Raw genomic sequence first — 21319 nt, 5'->3', positions numbered from 1 at the left:
GTTGGGCATTATCCCACCGTTGGATCAATCCCCAGTCAGGGCACATGCCTGGGTTGTGGGCCAGGTCCCCAATTGGGGGCATGCAAGAGGCAACCAATCCATGTTTCTCTCCTTCTCTTTCTTCCTCCCTTCCCCTCTATAAATAAATAAATAAATAAACAGATAGGAAGAGGGAAAATCAATGGCTTGTTACTGTAAGCAATAGCAAACTTGCCTGGACATCAGATACTGAATAATGTTCCTTTAAAAAAAAATTTTTTTTTTTAATTCATTTTTTAGAGAGAGGGGAAGGGAAGGATAAAGGGAGAGTAACATTGATGTGACAGAAAAACATCAGTTGGCTGCCTCTCATACGTGCTCCAACCAGAGACGAACCCACAACCCAGCTATGTGCCCTGACTGGGAATCGACCCGCAACCTTTTGCCTTGTCGGCGACACCCAACCAACTGAGCTACACTAGTCAGGGCCTGAATAAAGCTCTTTAATAACTCTTCAATCTGAGACTAAAAGGACATGTTTATAAATATAATTAATCACTGTTAGTCAACATTAAACAAAATGGTCATATCAGGATAAAAACATTATTCATAATAAAACCAATACATAATATGTAATAAAATTTCAAGTGGTGATATCAGCAATTCATGTGGTTTGCAATCTGAAGCACATTGCAGAGATCTGGATGAATTTCAAGAGTTGCATAAGTTAAAAACTGGTCTCAATTAAATTGCTAATAGAACATAAGCCTATTAGACATAGTCATAAATAGTATTTCTAACAGAATCACCATATAAAGTAACAAGCTAACGAAGTTTATTACTTAAATATAAATATCATTCATTATTGAAAATTTTTCACATATATATTTTCACATGTACATTTCCAAAAGATATTTGGAATGGCTGATTTATGATGAGGAGAGGGGCAGGTTTTCCTAGTCTCACATCCTCAGAATCCATGTTGATAGCCTTTAGGTCTTGAAACAAAACATACATTATGAAAGAAAAAAAAAAAAGACTTCCTTTTTTTTTTTTCCCAAAACAGCAGTTAAAAATAGTACAGTTCTGAGAATAGATAGGAAAACAAAATTAAAACCATTCCTCTGAGCATTTATATCAACCAATTGTCATTAATTTGCACTGTGTCAAAAAATAAATTCGCTATCCCTTGGTTAAATCAAGAAAATAGTTTTGGAAAACATACAACTGCATTATAACCAAAGTCATGCATGGGATAAATTATAATCACAAAGGAAATCCATCTGAAAGTCCTCGAAAAGTGCCCTGCCTCTAATCCTGAAAATAATTAAAACATTAGACATAATTTCCAAAAGTCACCACTATATGGTTCAATAAACTGTACTGCTTGCCTTTTCCTTTTAAATCCTCACTGAGGACATTTTCTTTTCATTGCTTTTAGAGAAAGAGGAAAAGGGGTGCGTGGGGGCGGGGGACAGAAACATTGATATAATGGAAACTTTGATATGAGAGAGAAATATCCATCATTTGAGTCTCATATGCATCCTGAGTGAATATCGAACCTGCAACCCAGGCATGTGCCCTGACCGGGAATCGAACCTGCAACCTTTCGGTGTCCAGGACAACACTCCAACCAAGTAAGCTACACCAGCCAGGGCTGTACCGCTTGCCTTTCAGAAATTAAGTAAAGGAAATACAGAGATGAGAACAAGGGAAATAACCATTTCTAAAAGATGGTAGTAGGTTCTCCTGACTTGACAAGCAAAGTTGCCCAGCCAAGAACATAACAGCTGGCACTTACTGTTTATTACATGCTTCCATCTGAAGAGGACCTATTAGGAAGGGAACTGAACAAAGAGAATGATACTGAAGGAGGTAAGTACTTAGTCTGAGGCTACCCAGCCACTTGGCAGCAAAGCCAGGATTCAAATCCAGGCCTGAGCTGGCCTCAGGTCTGTGCTGTACTACCAAGGCCGGATTACTCAACTTGAGGATTTGGACTTTCTTCTAACTTAAATATTGTTTACTATGTTAAAACTGTCAAGGAAGCTTTAAAAAATTAGAGATTATTGCTTAAGAAAAAATGTGACAGTATTAACGTGTGGAAACTGTTTAAGGCAATTACAAAGGTTTTACATTCCTTTTTCTCAAATTGCATCCGACACTTGTCTGCTCTGCTTTAGTTACCTAAAATAACATGATTTTTAAAAGTTCCAAGAACAGAATGTACTATTTAAATAAGAGTGCCATTCTAGAACCATTTAGGATTCCAACTCCCGTTCTCCAACCAATGAGCTAGGTATGAGCTAGGACAATTTACTCAATCTCTCTAAGCCTCGGTTTCCTCACCTGTCGTCGTCGGCAGCCGTCCGTCTCGAGAGACGATGGTGTAGCTTCTTAAGAGTCTATCTGCACTGCCGAGAATGGCTGTGCAGTCCGACTCGGGAGTGACATCGTATCTGTCTCCTCCCGTGTTGAATCGACATCTTGCGATGACGCTGAAGCTACAGAGCCTGGGCAGGGTGATATGGAGGGTCTGCTGTTGCCCATGCAGCAGACCCCCCCTCTCTTCGCAGCTGAAGGGTCCAAGGGAAAGACGGAGTCAATACAGCTTGGCTTCAGGTGCGCCGCAGGAGTTGCCGGTGTTGACTACAACGTCAAACCGCCTTAGGGACTCCGGCTCCGGATTTTCTGTCGGGGTTTACTCCCTTAACCTTTCCCCTGAAGAGGTATGCCGCAAGGCAGCGGAGGTTTTTTGGAGTCAGAGTTTTCCTTCTCTGATGTACCCTGACTGGAAGATCGAACCAGCGACACTTAGCTCGCAGGCCGACGCTCAATCCACTGAGCTAAACCAGCCAGGGCCAATCCTCACCTGTAAAGCTGGAGATAAAATAGTTTTTTTAAATGTGCATCTTGCTGGCCAGAGAAAAATTAAATGAGATGATATAACACACTTAAAACAGGGCCTATGAAGTACTCAAAATAAAATTTAAAAAAAATGAAAATGAAGAAAAGACTTAATATACATGGATGGTCAAAAACAAACCGAGGCCCACCCCAATCTACATGAAGGTATTACTGGTCCTTCTCAATAACAGCAAAGTCTAAATGTCTGGACACACAATTTTTTCCCCATGTTAATATAATTGCCCTTTTACTAATAGATTTATTTTTTAAAAGAAAATTGTAGCTGTAAAAAATTAGCAATGCTTCCTTTGTATAGTCAGTCAGAAAACATGTAATTTCTAAAGTACAGTAGGTTCCAGTAGGACTGTGATCAGCATTATCAACAGTAGAAATAATTCAGCACAGGGCAGCTCAATGGGAAGTCATGCATGTGTGTTTTCCTTGTTTGCCTGACTTTTGCCTTGCCTGACTTTCTTGAGTATTGGCCTTTAAAAAGTGATTAAAATGTTTCCCTCTCATTAAGCAACATTTTAAAAAGGAAGAAATGAAATGAAAAGAGATGAATCCCTCAACACTGGAATGAGCATGATCTCTTTTACAACACGGTATTGCAGCCACTCACCCTGGCTGGTTTGGCTCAGTGGATTGAGCGTCGGCCTGCGAGCTAAGTGTCGCTGGTTCGATCTTCCAGTCAGGGCACATCAGAGAAGGAAAAAAACTCTGATTCCAAAAAACCTCCGCTGCCTTGCGGCATACCTCTTCAGGGGAACGGCTAAGGGAGTAAACCCCAACAGAAAATCCGGAGCCGGAGTCCCTAAGGCGGTTTGACGTTGTAGTCAACACCGGCAACTCCTGCGGCGCACCTGAAGCCAAGATGTATCGACTCCGTCTTTCCCTTGGATCCTTCAGCTGCGAAGAGAGGGGGGGTCTGCTGCATGGGCAACAGCAGACCCTCCATATCACCCTGCCCAGGCTCTGTAGCTTCAGCTTCACTGGAGAGGACACTCCAGCGTCATCGCAAGATGTCGATTCAACACGGGAGGAGACAGATACCGTGTCACTCCCGAGTCGGACTGCACAGCCATTCTCGGCGGTGCAGATAGACTCTTAAGAAGCTACACCATTGTCTCTCGAGGCTCTGTAGCTTCAGCTTCACTGGAGAGGACACTCCAGCGTCATCGCAAGATGTCAATTCAACACGGGAGGAGACAGATACCGTGTCACTCCCGAGTCGGACTGCACAACCATTCTCGGCAGTGCAGATAGACTCTTAAGAAGCTACACCGTCTCTCGAGACAGACGGCTGCCAACGATTGCAGCCACCTCACCTTGGTGGACCAAGCCCGTCCTCTGGCTTCCCTATGTAAAAGCCTTTGTGAAAATCAAAGAACATAGAAAGCCTGATGAACCCTGGCTGTAAGTTACAGATCAGTGGATTGCATGATGGACGTGTGTGTGTGTGTGTATGTGTCTACACTAGTCCTGAGGGACCATACTCCTTCCATCTCTCCAGAGTTTCTGTCTCTAGAAACACATCATCAATAATAAAAGTATCTAGGATTTACATCTAAGCCAGTGGTTCTCAACCTTCCTAATGCCGCAACCCTTTAATATAGTTCCTCATGTTGTGGTGACCCCCAACCATAAAATTATTTTCGTTGCTACTTCATAACTGTAATTTTGCTACTATTATGAATCGTAATGTAAATATCTGATATGTGGGATGTATTTTCATTGTTACAAATTGAACAAAATTGAAGCATAGTGGTTAATCACAAAAACAATATGTAATTATATATGTGTTTTCCAATGGTCTTAGGCAACCCCTGTCAAAGGGTCATTCGACCCCCAAAGGGGTCGCAACCCACAGGTTGAGAACCGCTGATCTAGGCCCTATAAGTATCTAAATATTTTATCCCTATTATTTCATTTCATTCTCACATCACCAGGAAATAGTATGTCCTTTTATAAATGAAGATATTGACACTCATCAAGAATAAGTAAATTGTCCATAATGCCCCCAGAGAAATGCACTAACTTGATTTTACAGCTTAGTGTTCTCCTGTCAGCCACACCCCTACCTCCACCTGCACATTCTCCTGCACATCTGAACAGGCACCACTGGTAAAAGTGACATCTTACATAGAGTTCACATCATACTCACTCCTACCCTTCCAGGCTGCATCTAATAGAGGGGTCTCCCCTTCTAGATCACTGTCCTAGAAGCATTTTTATGAGCTCAAAAAAACAAATTCCATAAGTATCTCCACAGGACCTGTGGGCCCAACATGTGCTAATGAGCAGAAGAAAACAGACCCTGACCCGTGGAAGTCCAGGCTTGCATGAAGACAAACATGGACAAGCACAGTCACAGAACCTGAGATTCTGCCTTTTAGGTCATGGCACCCAGGTGGTGCATCAGCCACACTGGTACAGACCTGGTTTGGCCCTGGAGATCTGCATGGGAATCTGGCACATGTTCTGGACTTCAGCATGTCATTCGTATTATCAGTATGAGCTCAAAGAATGCTTCATGAATATTCGAAGCATCAAACAAACACAAACAACAAACACATAGGGTTCCAGGAGTTTGGTGTACGATGCCTTTGTTCACTCGCAGAGAAAGACAAAATGCACAGGCTGCTACTGTTTTGACCAGTTTCGCCCAGTGCAAGCTGGCTTGTCCTTCTCATGACTCAGGACAAAGTTTGCTTCCTGCGGCACCAGAGAGAGAAGTGAAAAGGCAGCTCTTCCTTTACACCTTCCCTTCTACCCACGTCCCCAGGCACCCGAAGATGCAGCTGCTTCTCCCCTCACAAGAAGAAGGAAGTGATCCAAGGGCTCTGGAGGGTTGAGGGGACACAGCCTCATCCTGCTGCTCAGAGGCTGAGGCCACAAGGGACAGACTCAGTCAGGGTTTGGAGTCAGGAGGGCCTCAGACCCCACACAGTAACTCCCTCACACGGATGTTGGGCTTCTCTGCCTCCATCCCCTCCAATAGAAGTAGTTCTAAAACACTAAAGAGACAAATAAACGAGTAAATGCATAAAACACATATCCAGAGTTGGAGAGTGGCGGGCATCTGAACAAACATGGCCACTAGACATGCGGCCTGGCCTGCAGAGTGTTGTGAAATTGAGAAAGTTTACATACAAATCTTGGTATCCAAATTCTCTTGAAATTCTGGATGATCAGGTAGCAGTGGGTCTGCAATCGCAAGTGGAGTCCGAGAAGCGCCGCCCCGTTCCTAAAAGGCACGTCCATGGCCACCGCAGCCCCACCCACCCGGCGGCCCGTGCGTGGCAGCCCACCACCAGCTCACAGCACCTGCCGGCCGCTGTGTACAAGCCCTGTCCTAAGCACTGCCATTTCCCCATGCCACACTCCAGTAAGCGGACACTCAAGTAGCACAGATCTAGAATAAGGAAACATTAAGGTTTTGAGATTTGCATTTTCACTCCCTTACACTAACTAGCACCCAAGCCCTGACAAGAAGCAGTGGCTCAGGACCTGGGGGCAGCAGGAAGGAGAGGCGGTGCAGGGTCCAGGACAACACATTTCATGTGGAAAGAGTAAAAGCATGCCACAGCCTGGCACGGCCCGTCGTGGGCTCCGTATCAGTGGCTACTCTCCTTCTTGTGATCGCAGTCCAATCACAGGACAGGACCAGGCCTCAGATCCCTTCATTCCGCGCACCGCTCTTTTCAACGGGCTTTCCCCAAATACGGAGACATTACACAACACAAATTCAAACCCCTGACCCTCCATCCCATCTGAACAGCTGCTCTCCCGCTCCCTACAAGAGAGTGCAGAGAACAGTATTTCCCTTAGCAGTTTCAGAGAAAAGGGAATCGAGGAGAGTGAAGTTCAAGTTTCCCAAAAAGATGTGAGTAAAGAGGCTGTGCCATCCAGAGCCCAGACATATCTACACACAACTTCAGCAAAAGGAAACCTCAAACTAATTACAACTGCAGAACTTGGTCACATTTTCTATTATGTGTCATGCTGTTTAAGTCCTAACAAATTATAAAACCAAAAACTGGAGGTCCATTTTAAAGAAGTGATATGTTTCTGAATACTAACCATACCACATTGTACAACTCCTCCTTATCTGAGAATTGTAACTTCCAATGTAATACTATATTGGTTCTTCTGATATAATCCTAATAATAATCATTATTATTAATAATAACAATTTGAAAGATATTTACACAGTGCTTCATAATTCTGAAAGTGCTCAAGTCTACTTAGAGATAGATAAGCCAAGTGCTCTGTGCACATTAACAAGTAAGGACACTAAGGCACAGAGCCATGGGTAACCTGTCCAAGGTCACACAGCAGAGCAGAGTCAATACAGCTTCACAGCTCATACATGCCAGAAATACATTAACTGACTCAGAAGTCAAGAAAACAGCAATATGAAGAGTCAACAGAAATGAACACTGCCATTCACACATATATATACATACAGTGATACACATACACGTAGATGTCAATGCCATATTGCTAAAAAAAATTAATATTAAACTTTCAGAAGGCTCTATCCAGTTATTTTTCTGACTAATTATTAAGAATTTTAATATAGGTTTGAATTACAGGTTAAAATATAGCTTTTGTCTTACTCAAAAAACGGCATAGCAACCACAAAGCAACCACTCACTCACATCAAATCTTTCCAGAGTTGAGTCAACATGCAATAATTACTCCTAAATAGGCAGCTGGGCAACATTGTCCGTTCCTTCCAGTGAAGTGTTTATGTTACTAGAGCATCCAGGACTCTCAGCCCTGGGCACATGTCGCCCTCTAGTGGCACACACCTCTCCCTTCCTGGGTGAAGTCCCTCATTCAGAGGAAGCTTAGAGCAGGGATCTCCCAACATTTCTCACATACAACTCAGTACTTATTTTTTTCTTTGGTAAACATTCTCACTACACACATATTTATTTCTATACCGATACTACCGTAACAATTATGTGCATTATAAAACTTAGACAAAACAGAACTGCTTAAAGCATACACTCGTTTTAAAATATAATCTAAATAGAACTTCTCATTCTTGCACATTGGAGACAACTGCTTGAGACCACCTGATAATATAATTTTATTCAAAAACATCAAACATCATTTTTGCCCTTGATAAGATACTCATGATTTTCTCTTTAGAGTGCCTGTAAGTAACTTACATCTATGTCTCTATATAATTTTGAAGTTGCCAATTTCATTCACTATGAAGTTATATTATACAATCCAGCTTATCACAAAACTGAAGCCATTTGTGTGGGCTAGGCAATACTCTCACCAGGGAACAAGGTAGCTTTTACTCAACATTCAGCATAAGCAGGTTAGCAATCCAAAAGCACACCTTGAATCTCAGGTAGCCTTACTTTCCTTCCAGATAGCTCACTTTTATGTATTAAAAATCTTAGTACTCTTGAAGCCTCTTATCCAAGAAAGTCTATATTACAAAAAGACTGACTTTAAGGTGCCCACCCCCCCAAAAAAAACACAGTAACTCTCGATCTTGTGTCAATGAGCAGAGAATTATGTAGACTTTTATCATCAGTATGCTCTCCAGAAGTCTTGAATTTCTACTTAGGTTCGCGGACGTTAGAAATTACACTCAGTATGCCTACCTCACTCTCAACACTCTGATGTCCTCCAGGATAACATTGTGGTGGTTGTTTTTGTTTTATCTCTTCTTTCCATATATGCATTTTCAAAGACTAATATGAAAACCAAAGATATTCCTAATCAGTTAACTGAAGAGTTCCTTGGAGGTGGATACCATGCCTTAAAACTTATCTCTGCATTCCTGGTACCTAGCACATACCAAGGCACTTTTCATTGTAAAAAGAACAATACTTTTTATTTCTCAAAAAAAAAAAAAATTCTATGTTTATAGATCAGTTCAATAATGAAACAATCTATAGCTAGGAAAGCATATATAATAAAAATTGTCTGTGATGATTAATTCTATGTGTCAACTTAGCCAGTTTTGTTGTTTTTTGTTGGTTTTTTTTTTTGGTCAAACTCCCAGTTTAGATGTTGCTATAAAGGTTTTTACTTTTTTATTTAAATAGTATTTAAATCAGCATTCAGTAAAGCAGATTATCCTCCATAATCTGGGTGGGCCTCATTCAAACAGTTAAGGGCCTTAAGAGAAAATACAGGGCTCCCCCAGGAAGAAGGAATTCTGCCTCCAGGCTGCCTTCAGACTCAAGTTGCAACATCAGCTCTTCCCTGGATCCCCAACCTGCTGGCCTGCCCTGAACATTTCAGATTTGCCAGCCCCCATAATCATGTGAGCCAATTCCTTAAGATACAGCCATACACCACTTAACAAATAGGATACATTCTGAGAAACGAGTCAGTAGGCAGTTTTGCCATGCAAACATCACAGAGAGAATTAGACAAACCTAGATAGTACAATCTACTACACACACAGGCTATATGGTATAGCCTGGTGCTCCTACGTTACAAGCCTATATAGCGTGTTATCATACAAACAACATAAGATTGAATCAAGCACAGGAGAAATGATGCAATCAGACACAGTAAACACGAAATGTATGACATTGCTGTTGGCTTAACACAGCACACTGTTTTACAGCAAACTTTTTTTAATAAGTAGAAAGAGTACACTCTAAAGTGATGATAAAATGTACAGTAAGTACATAAACCAGTAACATGGTCATTTTATTATCACTATCAAATATTGTGCTCTATACTTTTGTATGACAGGCAGCACAGTAAGCTTGTTTACGCCAGCATCACCACAAGCACGTGAGGAACGCATTGGCTACAATGGTACTAGGCAGTATGAATGTTTTAGCTCCATTATAATCTTATGGGGCCACCATCACATATGCAATCTGTCATTGACCAAAACATCACAATACATTAAATGACTGTACATACTCTCTCACTCTGAAGTAAACATATACATAATTTTTCCCCTGTTGGTTCTGTTTCTCTGGAGAATTCTGAATAAATAACATATTGTTTATAGGTTTTTCAAAGACCATAACCACAAGTATTCGCTCACTGCTTTCTGGTGTGCTACGTCTATTCCCTCAGTTAAATCCAAACCACTATATAAAGTCCAATTACTAGATGAAGAAAATTCTGCTAAAACTAAAATGATGGGAAATGATGATAAAACAACAAAGAAAAATCTTTCCAATCAATATACCTAGGAAGACCAGCACAATGGACATTTTGTTTTTATAATAGTGGGACATTTTAGTCCTACGATAGTATGACTTCAGGGTGAAGACCCCTTTATAAGATATTAAACTTCACAGAAAAGGCTTTAGCAAAATTTACTGAATGAAATAAAGAAAATATGCTAATAAAAGATGAAAAGAAAAAAAATAACTACCTCTTGGTTATCTTTATTTTGGTGTGCCCAGAAAATCTTATGATAAAGCGTCTCCATTGAATTGCTGGAATCAGTTCGGTCAAAACAGTGTCGATCCAACACTTCCAATGTATGTAAAACCCTACTAATGGTCACACCTAGAAGTGGAAATTAAGCAAGCAATTAGGCCAAATGAAGCCAAAACAGCACAGTACAAACTCATTATTATGCAGTGCAAAAAAAAAAAATTTAAGGAATCATTCTCAGCATAGAAGAATTGCCAACAAAACCAAACCTGCCATGCCAGACAGCCAGGATCTTAAGAGCTTAAACTAAAGAACATCCTCAAAATTCACTAGATGGCTTCGTCAAAAAGCATCCTTATTCAACATGTGGACAGATTTGCAAGAATCAGAAGCATGACATAAAGTCCCACATTCAAACGCACTCCTCTGTTGTGTTCTGTACCTGCTGTTGACTCTTGGCACTTGTCAAAAGACCACCGGACTTCCACTGCACGGCCTCTTTGTTTTATCTGCTGTTCTACCTCATAAATCCTTGCCCGAACCTGAAAAACAATCACTTCGAATTACTTTGTGCTTGGAAAGCCACAATGGTTGTCTAAATCATGCCAGGTTTTTCCACATAAGCAGAGTATCCTATGGTGAACTATAATCCTGACAGCATTGTAGGAAATTGAGCCTGTGGTCCAAGAGCGTATTTAAAATTTATAAGTGGTGATTCAATGTCAGTTTTCAAAAATAAATGCTCAAAAACTAAATGCTTGCAAAATTCTTTATAACTGAAAATCTCTTAGAACATCATATAGAAAGGTAAGAGTTCTAAATATCATCTTTGAGCTATGCTTCTATGTATGACAGCAAACAGCCAAGATTCATTAATTTAAGACTGCGTGGCAAAAATCGGGGACCTTATTCTAAATATTAGTCACCATTCTTCAGTTCAAGTTTCTTTTAGTCTTTGAACCAAATAATCCAGCACTAATAAAAACATGTAATAATTACTAAATATCATAGACTACTACTATGAGAGTTGTGGTCATGTAGAACCATCCCCATAATTATTGTGTGCGTGGCAGAACTGTTTGCAAAAAACTGCCAGCAAGGTCAGAAGAAAAAGAGCAACATAAACTTTTGTGGTTCCCAGAGGCTAAATACTTCTCAAGGCCACCCAAAGAGCGAGCGAGAGAGACAGGATAGAGAGAGAGAGAGAGAGAGAGAGAGAGAGAGAGAGAGAGACAGACAGACAGACAGACAGAGACAGACAGAGAGAGAGACAGAGAGAGAGACAGAGAGAGAGCGAGAGTTGGGAATGGCACCCAAGCATGAGAGGTTCATGTGAGATGTTAAAACCCACTTGACTCTTTATGCCATGATGCCTCTCAAGACTGAGAACCCCTGCCCTGCCCAGTGTGTCTCAGTTGGTTGGAGCATCATCCCATAAAACAAAAGGTCGTGGATTCAGTTCCCAGTCAGGGCACATGCCTGGGTTGTGGGTTTGGTTCAAGTCGCAGTGCATGCGAGAGGCAACCGATTGATGTTTCTCTCCCCTTCTCTCTCCCTCCCTTCCCCTCTAATAAATCAATAAGCATGTCATCAGGTGAGGATAATAATAATAATAACAATAATTTTAAAAATGAGAATCCCCTTCAAACCACCACAACAGAAAGTCTACCTGCTGATTGAAAGCTGTGTTCCCACCAGGCATGGGGAGACTGGAGGGAGCCACCTGCAGCAGATCCAGCGGTGAGCCTGGGTTCACACTCTTATTGTCATTTGTGGAATAATTCCACACCAAGGCACTTGGGCAACAGAGAGTGACAGTCTAGAAATAAACCAGGAACATCCAGAGTTAGAGAAAGGAAAAAGTGTAACAATAGCTTATAGTTAAAATGATGTCTTGTCATGACTATTACAGTTTTTTACCAGTGAGTTTAAAATAAAGAGTACCTTCTCCCATTCTCAATGTTTCAATTGATAAGACAAAACTAAGAATTATTCATTTGAAAGGGAGGATGTATAGCTATTGAGAAATCATCAATACAGGAAACCTAGGAAATAATAAAAATGAAGTAATCATCACTTAAAAATTGTCACAATTCTTCTCATGAAATTTTAAAAATGAGATTAAATTAAATATGTAATTTCTAAGGTTATGAACTCTAAAAAGGATTTTTTTTTTTTTACTATTTCAAATAATGATGTAGCAAGAGGCTTCATAAATGCTGGGCAGACAGTAACCCTGAACTAGCAGCTGGCAAACTTTTCCTGTAAAAAAGTCAAGCAGTAAATGTTTTAAGATTTTCAATTGATCTATAGTTTCTGTAACATATTTTTTTATATTAATAACTCATTGAAAACATGAACCCTATTATAGCTCATGGGCTGCAAGTGGTCTACAGACTGCAGCTTGTCTGATCTGGCTGAGACCCTTACAGACCTGTTTTACTCAATCAGCTTGTACGAAGCATTTTCTATGACCGTCTCACTTATATGTCTCAACAACCCCATGAGGTAGGTACTGTTATTCCCCAAATGTACAAAGGAGGAGTATGAGACAGAGAGGAGATTAGAAACAGGCCAAAGTGATTTCAGCACACATGCCTGGAACCACTGTGCTAACCATACTGCCCATTAAATGCAAATTAAATCAGTATAGCTCACATTTAATTAAACATTTACCCTGTGCTGAACACTGTCCTGGAAGCTTTCTGTCATCATAACCTTAACCCTATCAGGAATAAGCAAGAACTGTCATCATCCCCCGTTTACATTTGGGGAAACAAAGTTACCAACAGGGAGAGCAAAAGCTGAAATCAGATCTGAAATGATTTTAAAGTATATGCCTTAACTATTATGTTATCGTGCCACTCAACAGCAAACAAAGAGGTTCGAGAATAAATGCAACACTTTCTTTTTATAAAAAGTGCATTTAAAAATAAAAATATGAGATTCTAGGAGACATGTCTGTGGAACCCAGGTGGCAGATGAGAAGACCATTAAGTCTCTGAACATGGTTCTCATGCAGCTGTGTCCACGGGCACACGTCCCTCCCCACTTCCTCCTGTCTGTGACAATGGGGGTTCTCATGTCTTGTCCATAATGGAGCTTTTCCCTGCATTCTTAATTCCAAAGCCTCCCATACCCAGGGTACTGATCTATCAAATGTCCCTCCACTCCTATTCTCAGACTCTCTCTCTACTAGTCTACTCTTAGCTTAGAAATATGTTCAAAACTGCCCATCAAAAAAAAATTTTTTAATCTCCATTCACCCAGCAGGAATATTTCTCTTTCCTTCATAGACACATTTCTCAAAGTAACATTCTGCATCATTCTGCATCACTCATCAACCCATCTTAATCTAACTTCTCACCCAATATCCAACTGATCATCAATGATGCCACCATATTGCCAAAGACAAGTTCAACACCTTCTTACCAGACTTCCCCCAACCACTGGGCACTGCCCACTACTAATTCAACTTTTGAAACTTTTTGCGGTACCTAGAAAAGCAGTTTAAGCAATTTCATATGGTTTTTAATACATTATTGACTAGCAATCTTATACAAAATCTGTCCCATATAACTGGCTATTTTTTCATAATTGAATATGAAAATGAAACAATCTAAATAAACATCAATATACTTTATTTATACATAATATATTGAAGTGAAACTTTGTACATATCTTCTAAATAACTTTTAATAACATTTTTTGGTATGATGAACTGTATAGCATTTACCTACATGCAATGGTACACAACCACTGTTTTCCAATAATACTTCAGCAGTAGACATGCTGTTATAGTAATTATCCTGGTAAACATGATGCCAAGAATAAAGATATGGCTCAAGACGGAGAATATAGTTTCTCGTAGCTTTTTGCCTTCACCCAAATAGATTCTGAAATTGCAAATGTAGCCAGTTTCACTTTCGCAAAGCATTCTCAGTAAAATTCCATTATTTTGTTATCTTTGCTGGATTATATGTTCTGAAGCTGATACACCCTCTATATAGTAGTCCCTCTCTATATCGCAGTTCACTTATCACGGCCTCACTGTATCACGGGATTTTTAAAAATATTATATTTAATTACTTATCGTGGATTTTTCACTATATTGCAGGATTTTGAGATACTGTATACATATGTTGTTAAAGTTACGTGGTTAAGAGTGTAGAATATGTTTAAGAACATAAGTAGTGTTTATAAAAGTGTGGAAAAGGTTAATAAGGGAGTGGGAAAGGTTAATGAGGGACTGGGAACAGTTTATAAGTGTGTGGGAAGGGTTTATAAAGCCTTAAAATATATATAAATATTAAAATAAATGTAAGGTTCCTACTTCACAGATTTTCACCTATCGTGGGGGTGTCTAGAACGTAATACCCGCGATAAGTGAGGGAATACTGTATAGTATCATTGCTTCCTCTAGGAATAACTCCTGTTTAGGCCTATGCAAAGTGAAATTTTGGAATAAAATAATCCAAAAGAGACCTAATTTTGTAAATTTTGTCTTGATGTAGCTTATAAATTATCACTAAGATGAAAACAAATAAGGATTTGCTAGAACCTCATTCTGGTCATAATTTTAAGAAATATGGGTGCTTCCAGCAAAGGGCCTGTTGACCAGTAATCTCTCCAATGTGATGTTTTTGTTTGTCCCGTCAATATCAATAAACTGAGAAACTTCTTCATACTTCCATACATGGTAAAGTTTTAGCAGGTGTTTTATAAAGTTTTTCCATTTGGTGGTAGTATAAATTGGTTTGAGAAGCAATTAAATTTTTAAAAAATCATTATCGAAAAGTATATCCATCACTTCACTGATACTCCGTGGATCACTAAGTTCAACAGTTAGTTACACCAGAAATTTTGTATAATCCTCCAAGGTTGGTGTAATGTCATTTTCTGTCCACTCTTCTTCAAAATCACTTTCACTATCAGATTTTATCACATTTTTTTTTGTCCTTTTGGTGGTCTAATATCTGATTCATAACTATCTTCCAATAGACTATCATCTTCTACATCACTGCTACATACTACAAAGTCACTCAGATAATCAGAAAAAGCCTCTGTATATAATTCATTGAAAAAATTCTTCACCGTCTTAATGCAAGATATTTGAAATTTTTGCAATACTAAAATTGTGATAAAACCCGGAATATCTAGAAAAATAATTTTTTTAATAATAAACAGAACCGAACACAATTAAGAAAAATTTTACAAAATCCTATATTAATCTCAGTTTTAAGAATTGTACAAGCTCGTTGGCCTATGAGCCAAGTGTCACTGGTTTGATTCCCAGTCAGGGCACATAACTAGGTTGCATGTCAGGTCCCCAGTTGGGGGTGCAAGTGAAAGGCAACCACACAGTGATATTTCTCTCCCTCTCCTTCTGCTTTCCCCTCTTTCTAAAAATAAAAAAATAAACAAACAAATAAATAAATTTTTTTTTTAAAGAATTGTACAAGCTAATGCAAGTGTAAACATGAGTTAACTTGTCGGTCAACAACGTTTGGGCTTGAAAACACGAGTCTTTTCATGACTGGTCAACAGCGTGTTAAAAGTGTGGGCTCTGGATCCAAGCAATCTGGGTTTGAATTCCATCATTTCATTATTAAGTGTTACAAAAACAACACTAATAACCTAATACGTATATGTTATAACTTAGAATAGTGCCCAGAACATTAAATGTTATTAATATAGCTGACTTACGATAGTATTATTCTTATTCTCATTGTCTTTGTTTCTATAATAATATTTTCTCCCCATTCTCTCTCCAGTCTGGCCAGGCTTTCCTGTTCAATTCCCTCTGCCATCTCTTAACCACTCATGCCCCTCAGGTCCACAAGTCCTGTCTCACTACTAATTCTTGAGGCAACCTCACCCCCTCCCAGGCTTTTGACCAGACAAATGGCCATGAATGATTCAAATCCACACAACAGCCAGTTGTCTTCCCTCATCTTCAGAATCAGACATCTAACAACCTCTTGAAAATGTCCACTTGGAGATCCTAAGGGATAAAAATAGTCCAAAATTGAACTTACCTAGACTCTTAATTAAAACTTATTTCTTTGTTTATCTCTCTCTCCCTTACCTCCCCACTACCACAAATTGTCCCCTTACCATGGCTAAAACAATCTAACCCACACAATGGACCATGTCACTTCCCTGCATAAGATCCTTCAATGGCATCCCAATCAAAAGGCACATAGGGGCCTGACCCCCAACAGATTTTGTATTCTATGTTCCATTAATACCAACGTGCACACAAGAGGACCAATCAACCTTCTAGGCCTTTCCCATGCTGTTAGCTCTGCCAGGAAGACTCTACATCTTTTTTTTTTTTAATTCTTAAAGTGCCAGTGAGGACCACGTCCTTCTGAAAGCCTCCATGAATTCTATGTGGGACCAGAAATTCTACTTCTCAATTCCCTTAGGTCCCTGTGCATCCCTCTGGCAGCCCTTATTAGAGTATACAACAACTTCCTATTTGTAAGTCTGCCTTCCTGACAAAGTAGTAAACTTTCCCATGTGCTCACGGCGAGGCCTGTCCCAAAGCCCCTTTAGCAAAGAGCCCAAGAAATGTGACTTGAACACTAACCTGTGAGCTCCCTGGGGCAGGGCCGCATCTCATTGCTGGCAGTGGCAGCCCAATGGCTGGCACACTACTGGATGGTCACGAACTGCACCAGCAGTGATACTTGGCACATGAACAGAACACGATACATTGTTTGGGTTTTAAAGTAAGAGAGGAAGAAGCAACCAACCCAAGACATAAACTGAGGAAGCTAAAGAACGCTGCATGAAGAAGTTGACTTTCCAAAAGAACAGTACCACAGTTGACTTAATCTATGGATTCCCTAAAGGAAATTTAATCATTTAACTAATAATGGCTCTAACAAAAAACAACTACAACAACTTTCTGCTAGACTAAAGCAACTAATCTCTTAACTTGATTTAACACAGGGAAACAAAAACATGAAATTTCCATCTATAAATTACTTGGTTGAGGAAAAAACCAGAGCTGTGACATGAAAGCTGAGGATGCAATTCTCACTACAGTTATTTCCTACATGGAAATTTAACACAAAGTAAGGAGGTCCAAGGACTTACCTGCAACATACAACTAAGTCCATAAACCAGGGGACCATGCTGTGCACAGGAAAGGAAGTCTGAGAAAGCCAGCTGCACGGGGCTCACGCCAGGGCCGGGGGGGCCGGGGCTGGGGGTGCCGATGCTCGAGCTGTTTGGTCCTATCAGCATGTGGGGCGAGTGGGCAGCAAGGAGGCTGGGGCTATCGCTGAGCAGCAAGGCAAGACGCCGGGCACAAAAGTAGGCAAGACGACGAGACAGGTAGGCTGACTGAACAAATTCATCTGAATACTGAGAAGTTCAAGGACACCAGACTTCAGTCATGACCGGTGAGAAGTAACTATTTTAATGCACACATTTTTCCATTAAAATAAAGAAACAAATCCTTCAAAGGTACTGTATAGACCAGTGCTGTCCCACAGAAACATAACACAAGCCATATATGTAATTTTAAATTTTCAAATAGCCATTAAAAAAAAACAAAGGTAAAATTAAAAGAATAATATATTTTATTTATCCTCATATGGCCAAAATGCTATCACTTCAACATGTAATCAAAACAAGTATTGAGACACTATCTATACTCTTGATTCTGCAATAAGTCTGAAATTGGGTGTGTATTTTTTACTAAGAACGCATCCCAATTTGTACCTGTCACAGTTCAACAGTTCGACAGCCGCGTCTGGCTGGTGGCTGCTGTAACGACAGCACAGGTACAGACATCTCAGAGAGGGGCACGGGGCCCCAGGTGGTACAGTCTCTGAGAGGGTGCACTCAGGTGAGAGACAGCATTATCATCCATCAGACACTTGTTTGTGTTGTTTCACTATCAAATGCATGTGTTACCTTTTCAAGAAAAATTTATTTTTTTAGATAAAGTTCATCCAGATAACATAAATTTTAACAGGTTTTAAACCAATCATTAAAATAGGAAGTTCCCATCCCCAGTGGCTCAAAAAATATCAAACGAATATAGAAGATCTTCTGTAGCCTTAAAAAGAGATGGTATGTTTTGTTTTCACAGGAATCTGCGTGAACAAGGAGATAGTACTTAAAGAGCAATGTTTGCTTAGCTCAGTGATGGGAGAAATCAACATGGGTGAGAATACTTAAAAAGGACAGGTACATAAAAGTATGAACATGACCATTACAAACGACTGCTGAAACTTAAGAAGCCTCTTAGCACTTCAGGCACTGTAGTGTCAATATACTTTTCCTTCCATTTCAAAATGAAATTGTTTCTACTTACTTAAGCATTCTTAGATTCATTTCTTGCCCATAAAATCAACTGGCTCATGGTTTTATGTACTATACCTGCAGCATTAGTGGTAACAAGAGTTTAAGAAGATCATCATCCATTGGTCTGATCTTTTCTAAAACATCCAAGATCCATGTCAAATATTCATGTTTTTCTAGCAATCCTTCCTTAAAGTAACAAAGAAAAATGACATTAATGATGTTAAAGTAAAACCAAGTAAAAAGCATTGTTATTCTTATGCTTAAGCATGATTCCACTACTATTGTTTTTGTTGTAGTAAAACTCATTAATCACAGCCCAAATTCCAAAGAAGAAAACCTAATATTACTTTGAATGGTTGGTTTTGGGGTTTTTTGTTGTTGTTATTGATTTTGGTTTTTGGTAATCAGCTTCATTTTAAATTTTTTAACTTTTTAATTCTTATAAAAAAGAAAATCCAAAAGATTTCCAAGGCATATCAAGCCCCTGGCTAGGTTTCAAAGGTATATAAATTCATATCCACAGTAGGAAACCTGGCCAATGGCGACAATTATAAAGAACAAAAGCACCCATCATATCGTTATCTTGACCAAAAGTGGACAATCCCATCAGATCCAATGCCCCTTAATAGTCTCCTCTATCGTAAACTGAAATTCAGATACTATAACCCACCTGTAAAACATATCCTTAAAATATATAATGGTATAACTATCATATAAAGAAATAAAAGGAATTTACAGTATTCCCTCACTTATTGCAATTGTGGGTATTACGTTCTAGACAACCCCCCCCCCCACGCCGCGAAGTAGGAACCTTACATTTATTCTACACTCTTAAACCTACGAAACCTAACAACACACGTATGCAGTACCGCAAAATCCCACGATATAGCGAAAAATCCGCAATAAATAATTAAATATAATATTTTTTAAAATCCCGCGACACAGTGAGGCCACAATAAGTGAACCATGATATAGAAAGAGACTACTATATAATAAAATACCATGATGTATAAATATTCCAACATAACTACACTAAAAAACAAAAAGACAGCTACAAATTTCCAAAATGTCCCATAGGAGTGATATAGACCCTTGGCATAAGCAGTCTTAACATTGTCTTCTACTGCCTTCACATAAATATACATACAAATATACACAATATTTCATGACAGTCCATGCACATACATATTTGATGTCATAGTATAGTTTTGTATTATAATACACGTCATGAACGGAACCTTCAAGATAGAAACAAAACGCTATTTTTTTCTGTGAAAGACACATAATTTAATGGTCATACTGGTAATAACCTCAGTATGTAGTTAGTATGAACTCCTACTTGTTCCTAGCAACTTTTACAGACCTCTGTATTACCAGTGGCCCACATCCATTGTTACCGACAATTTGTATGAAATACTGTACTTATAAATTACAGTATTTATGAGATTACAAAGATACCACGTTGACATGATATCGAGATAGTTACTTGTCACTAATTTCTAACTTTTTAAATGTTGACAGTAAAGAAGACTTAAAGGGTTAGTCACAGAAAAAATCCAATTTATAACTTTAAAACCAGTAACGTGAACTTTAACTTCATAAAGAAGTTTTTTAAAAACTGGAATTTTGCACTAAGGTGTAAGAGATTGTGAGTGCAAGAATAAAAAATAAAAAAAAAAACCCACTTCATAAATACCACTGACAATAGGTACATAATAGTCCATCCTGAGGGCCCTCTGTCTCTGTACCCACACCCTTACTTCCACATGGGCACGTCTGCAAGTGTACATATTGAGATCGGTTTCACATTTCAGAATATGGCAAATCAAAACTGTAATAAACTTTTAAATTTTAGTATTAATGTCCTAATCCATTTATGGCCTAATAGCTTCCTGTAAAAGACACACTGATTTCAATGTCCTAATACATAAAGAAATCTTTCCAAAGACATTAAGCATGGTAAGAGACACTCTTTAAAAAATGCAGACTAAATCTTCAGCTCAATAAAAATCATAAAAGTTCAGAGCGGGCACTGAAGTAGTCCTGTAATAAATGGAGCCAGAATTTGTAAAGATTTGTTTTTATTGACTTTAACAATGTTACTTCTCAAAAGGACCATGCTTTTTCCTACTTTGAGCTCTTAGGGGAAAAAATCACTCACAAGCTGGAAATTATAATTAAAGTTGTAAGAGGTACATAATTTAGAAGCCACACATTCTTTTCTAATCCCACTCCTTTTTGGTCAAGATAGCAGATAGTGAAAGTCTACGCTAGCAATACAGTTTCAGCTGAATACATAAATTTCCTTCTTGCCAGGAGTAAAGATTGAGAAGCAACTAGCAGCACATGCGCCCTCTTGCGGTCAATATGATTTACATCAGTCTGTCTGGACGACAGTTCAGTCACACCTCAGTGCCCGTACACACCCCACAACTGCATTTTAAATGGCAGCTGAGGCAAATTAAGATGACTTAGCTTTGGAATGACTAAACTCCAAAGGGTATCTACTATGAGACATCAGCAGAAAGATCTTTTCAATTAATACATTCAATTTTTACCAAATAAAAGTTTGAGAAGGATTATACTTAACAGTGCATTAAAAGAGCTGACATCATTAAAGCTGGAGATCAATACATATAATAAGAAGCTGTCATCTCAGGGCAAAGGTGTGGCCTTGAATCTAATTCAATGTGAGAAATGTCAGATTGCTTCCTCTGAATGT

The 21319-nt window shown here is 39.2% G+C and overlaps 1 protein-coding gene across 1 annotated transcript in view; it reads right to left on the bottom strand.

Annotated features, from left to right (window-relative positions):
* The window catches only part of MED12L (mediator complex subunit 12L), a 310414-nt gene that overhangs the window by 223735 nt on the left and 65360 nt on the right, over window positions 1–21319 (bottom strand). The window contains exons 6-10 of the mRNA XM_090275855.1: window positions 18673–18783; window positions 17380–17649; window positions 11942–12091; window positions 10715–10814; window positions 10268–10404 (exon numbers count right to left, since the gene is read on the bottom strand). Coding sequence (XP_090131981.1) covers window positions 10268–10404; window positions 10715–10814; window positions 11942–12091; window positions 17380–17649; window positions 18673–18783 — 768 coding nt within the window. The remainder of the gene's footprint in view (window positions 1–10267; window positions 10405–10714; window positions 10815–11941; window positions 12092–17379; window positions 17650–18672; window positions 18784–21319) is intronic.

This window comes from Furipterus horrens, unplaced genomic scaffold (genome assembly GCF_987537825.1).
Source record: "Furipterus horrens unplaced genomic scaffold, mFurHor1.1.pri manual_scaffold_1, whole genome shotgun sequence".
Lineage (NCBI taxonomy): Eukaryota > Metazoa > Chordata > Mammalia > Chiroptera > Furipteridae > Furipterus > Furipterus horrens.
Note: the sequence above shows the minus strand (reverse complement) of the source record. Positions and strands in the feature narration are given on the sequence as shown.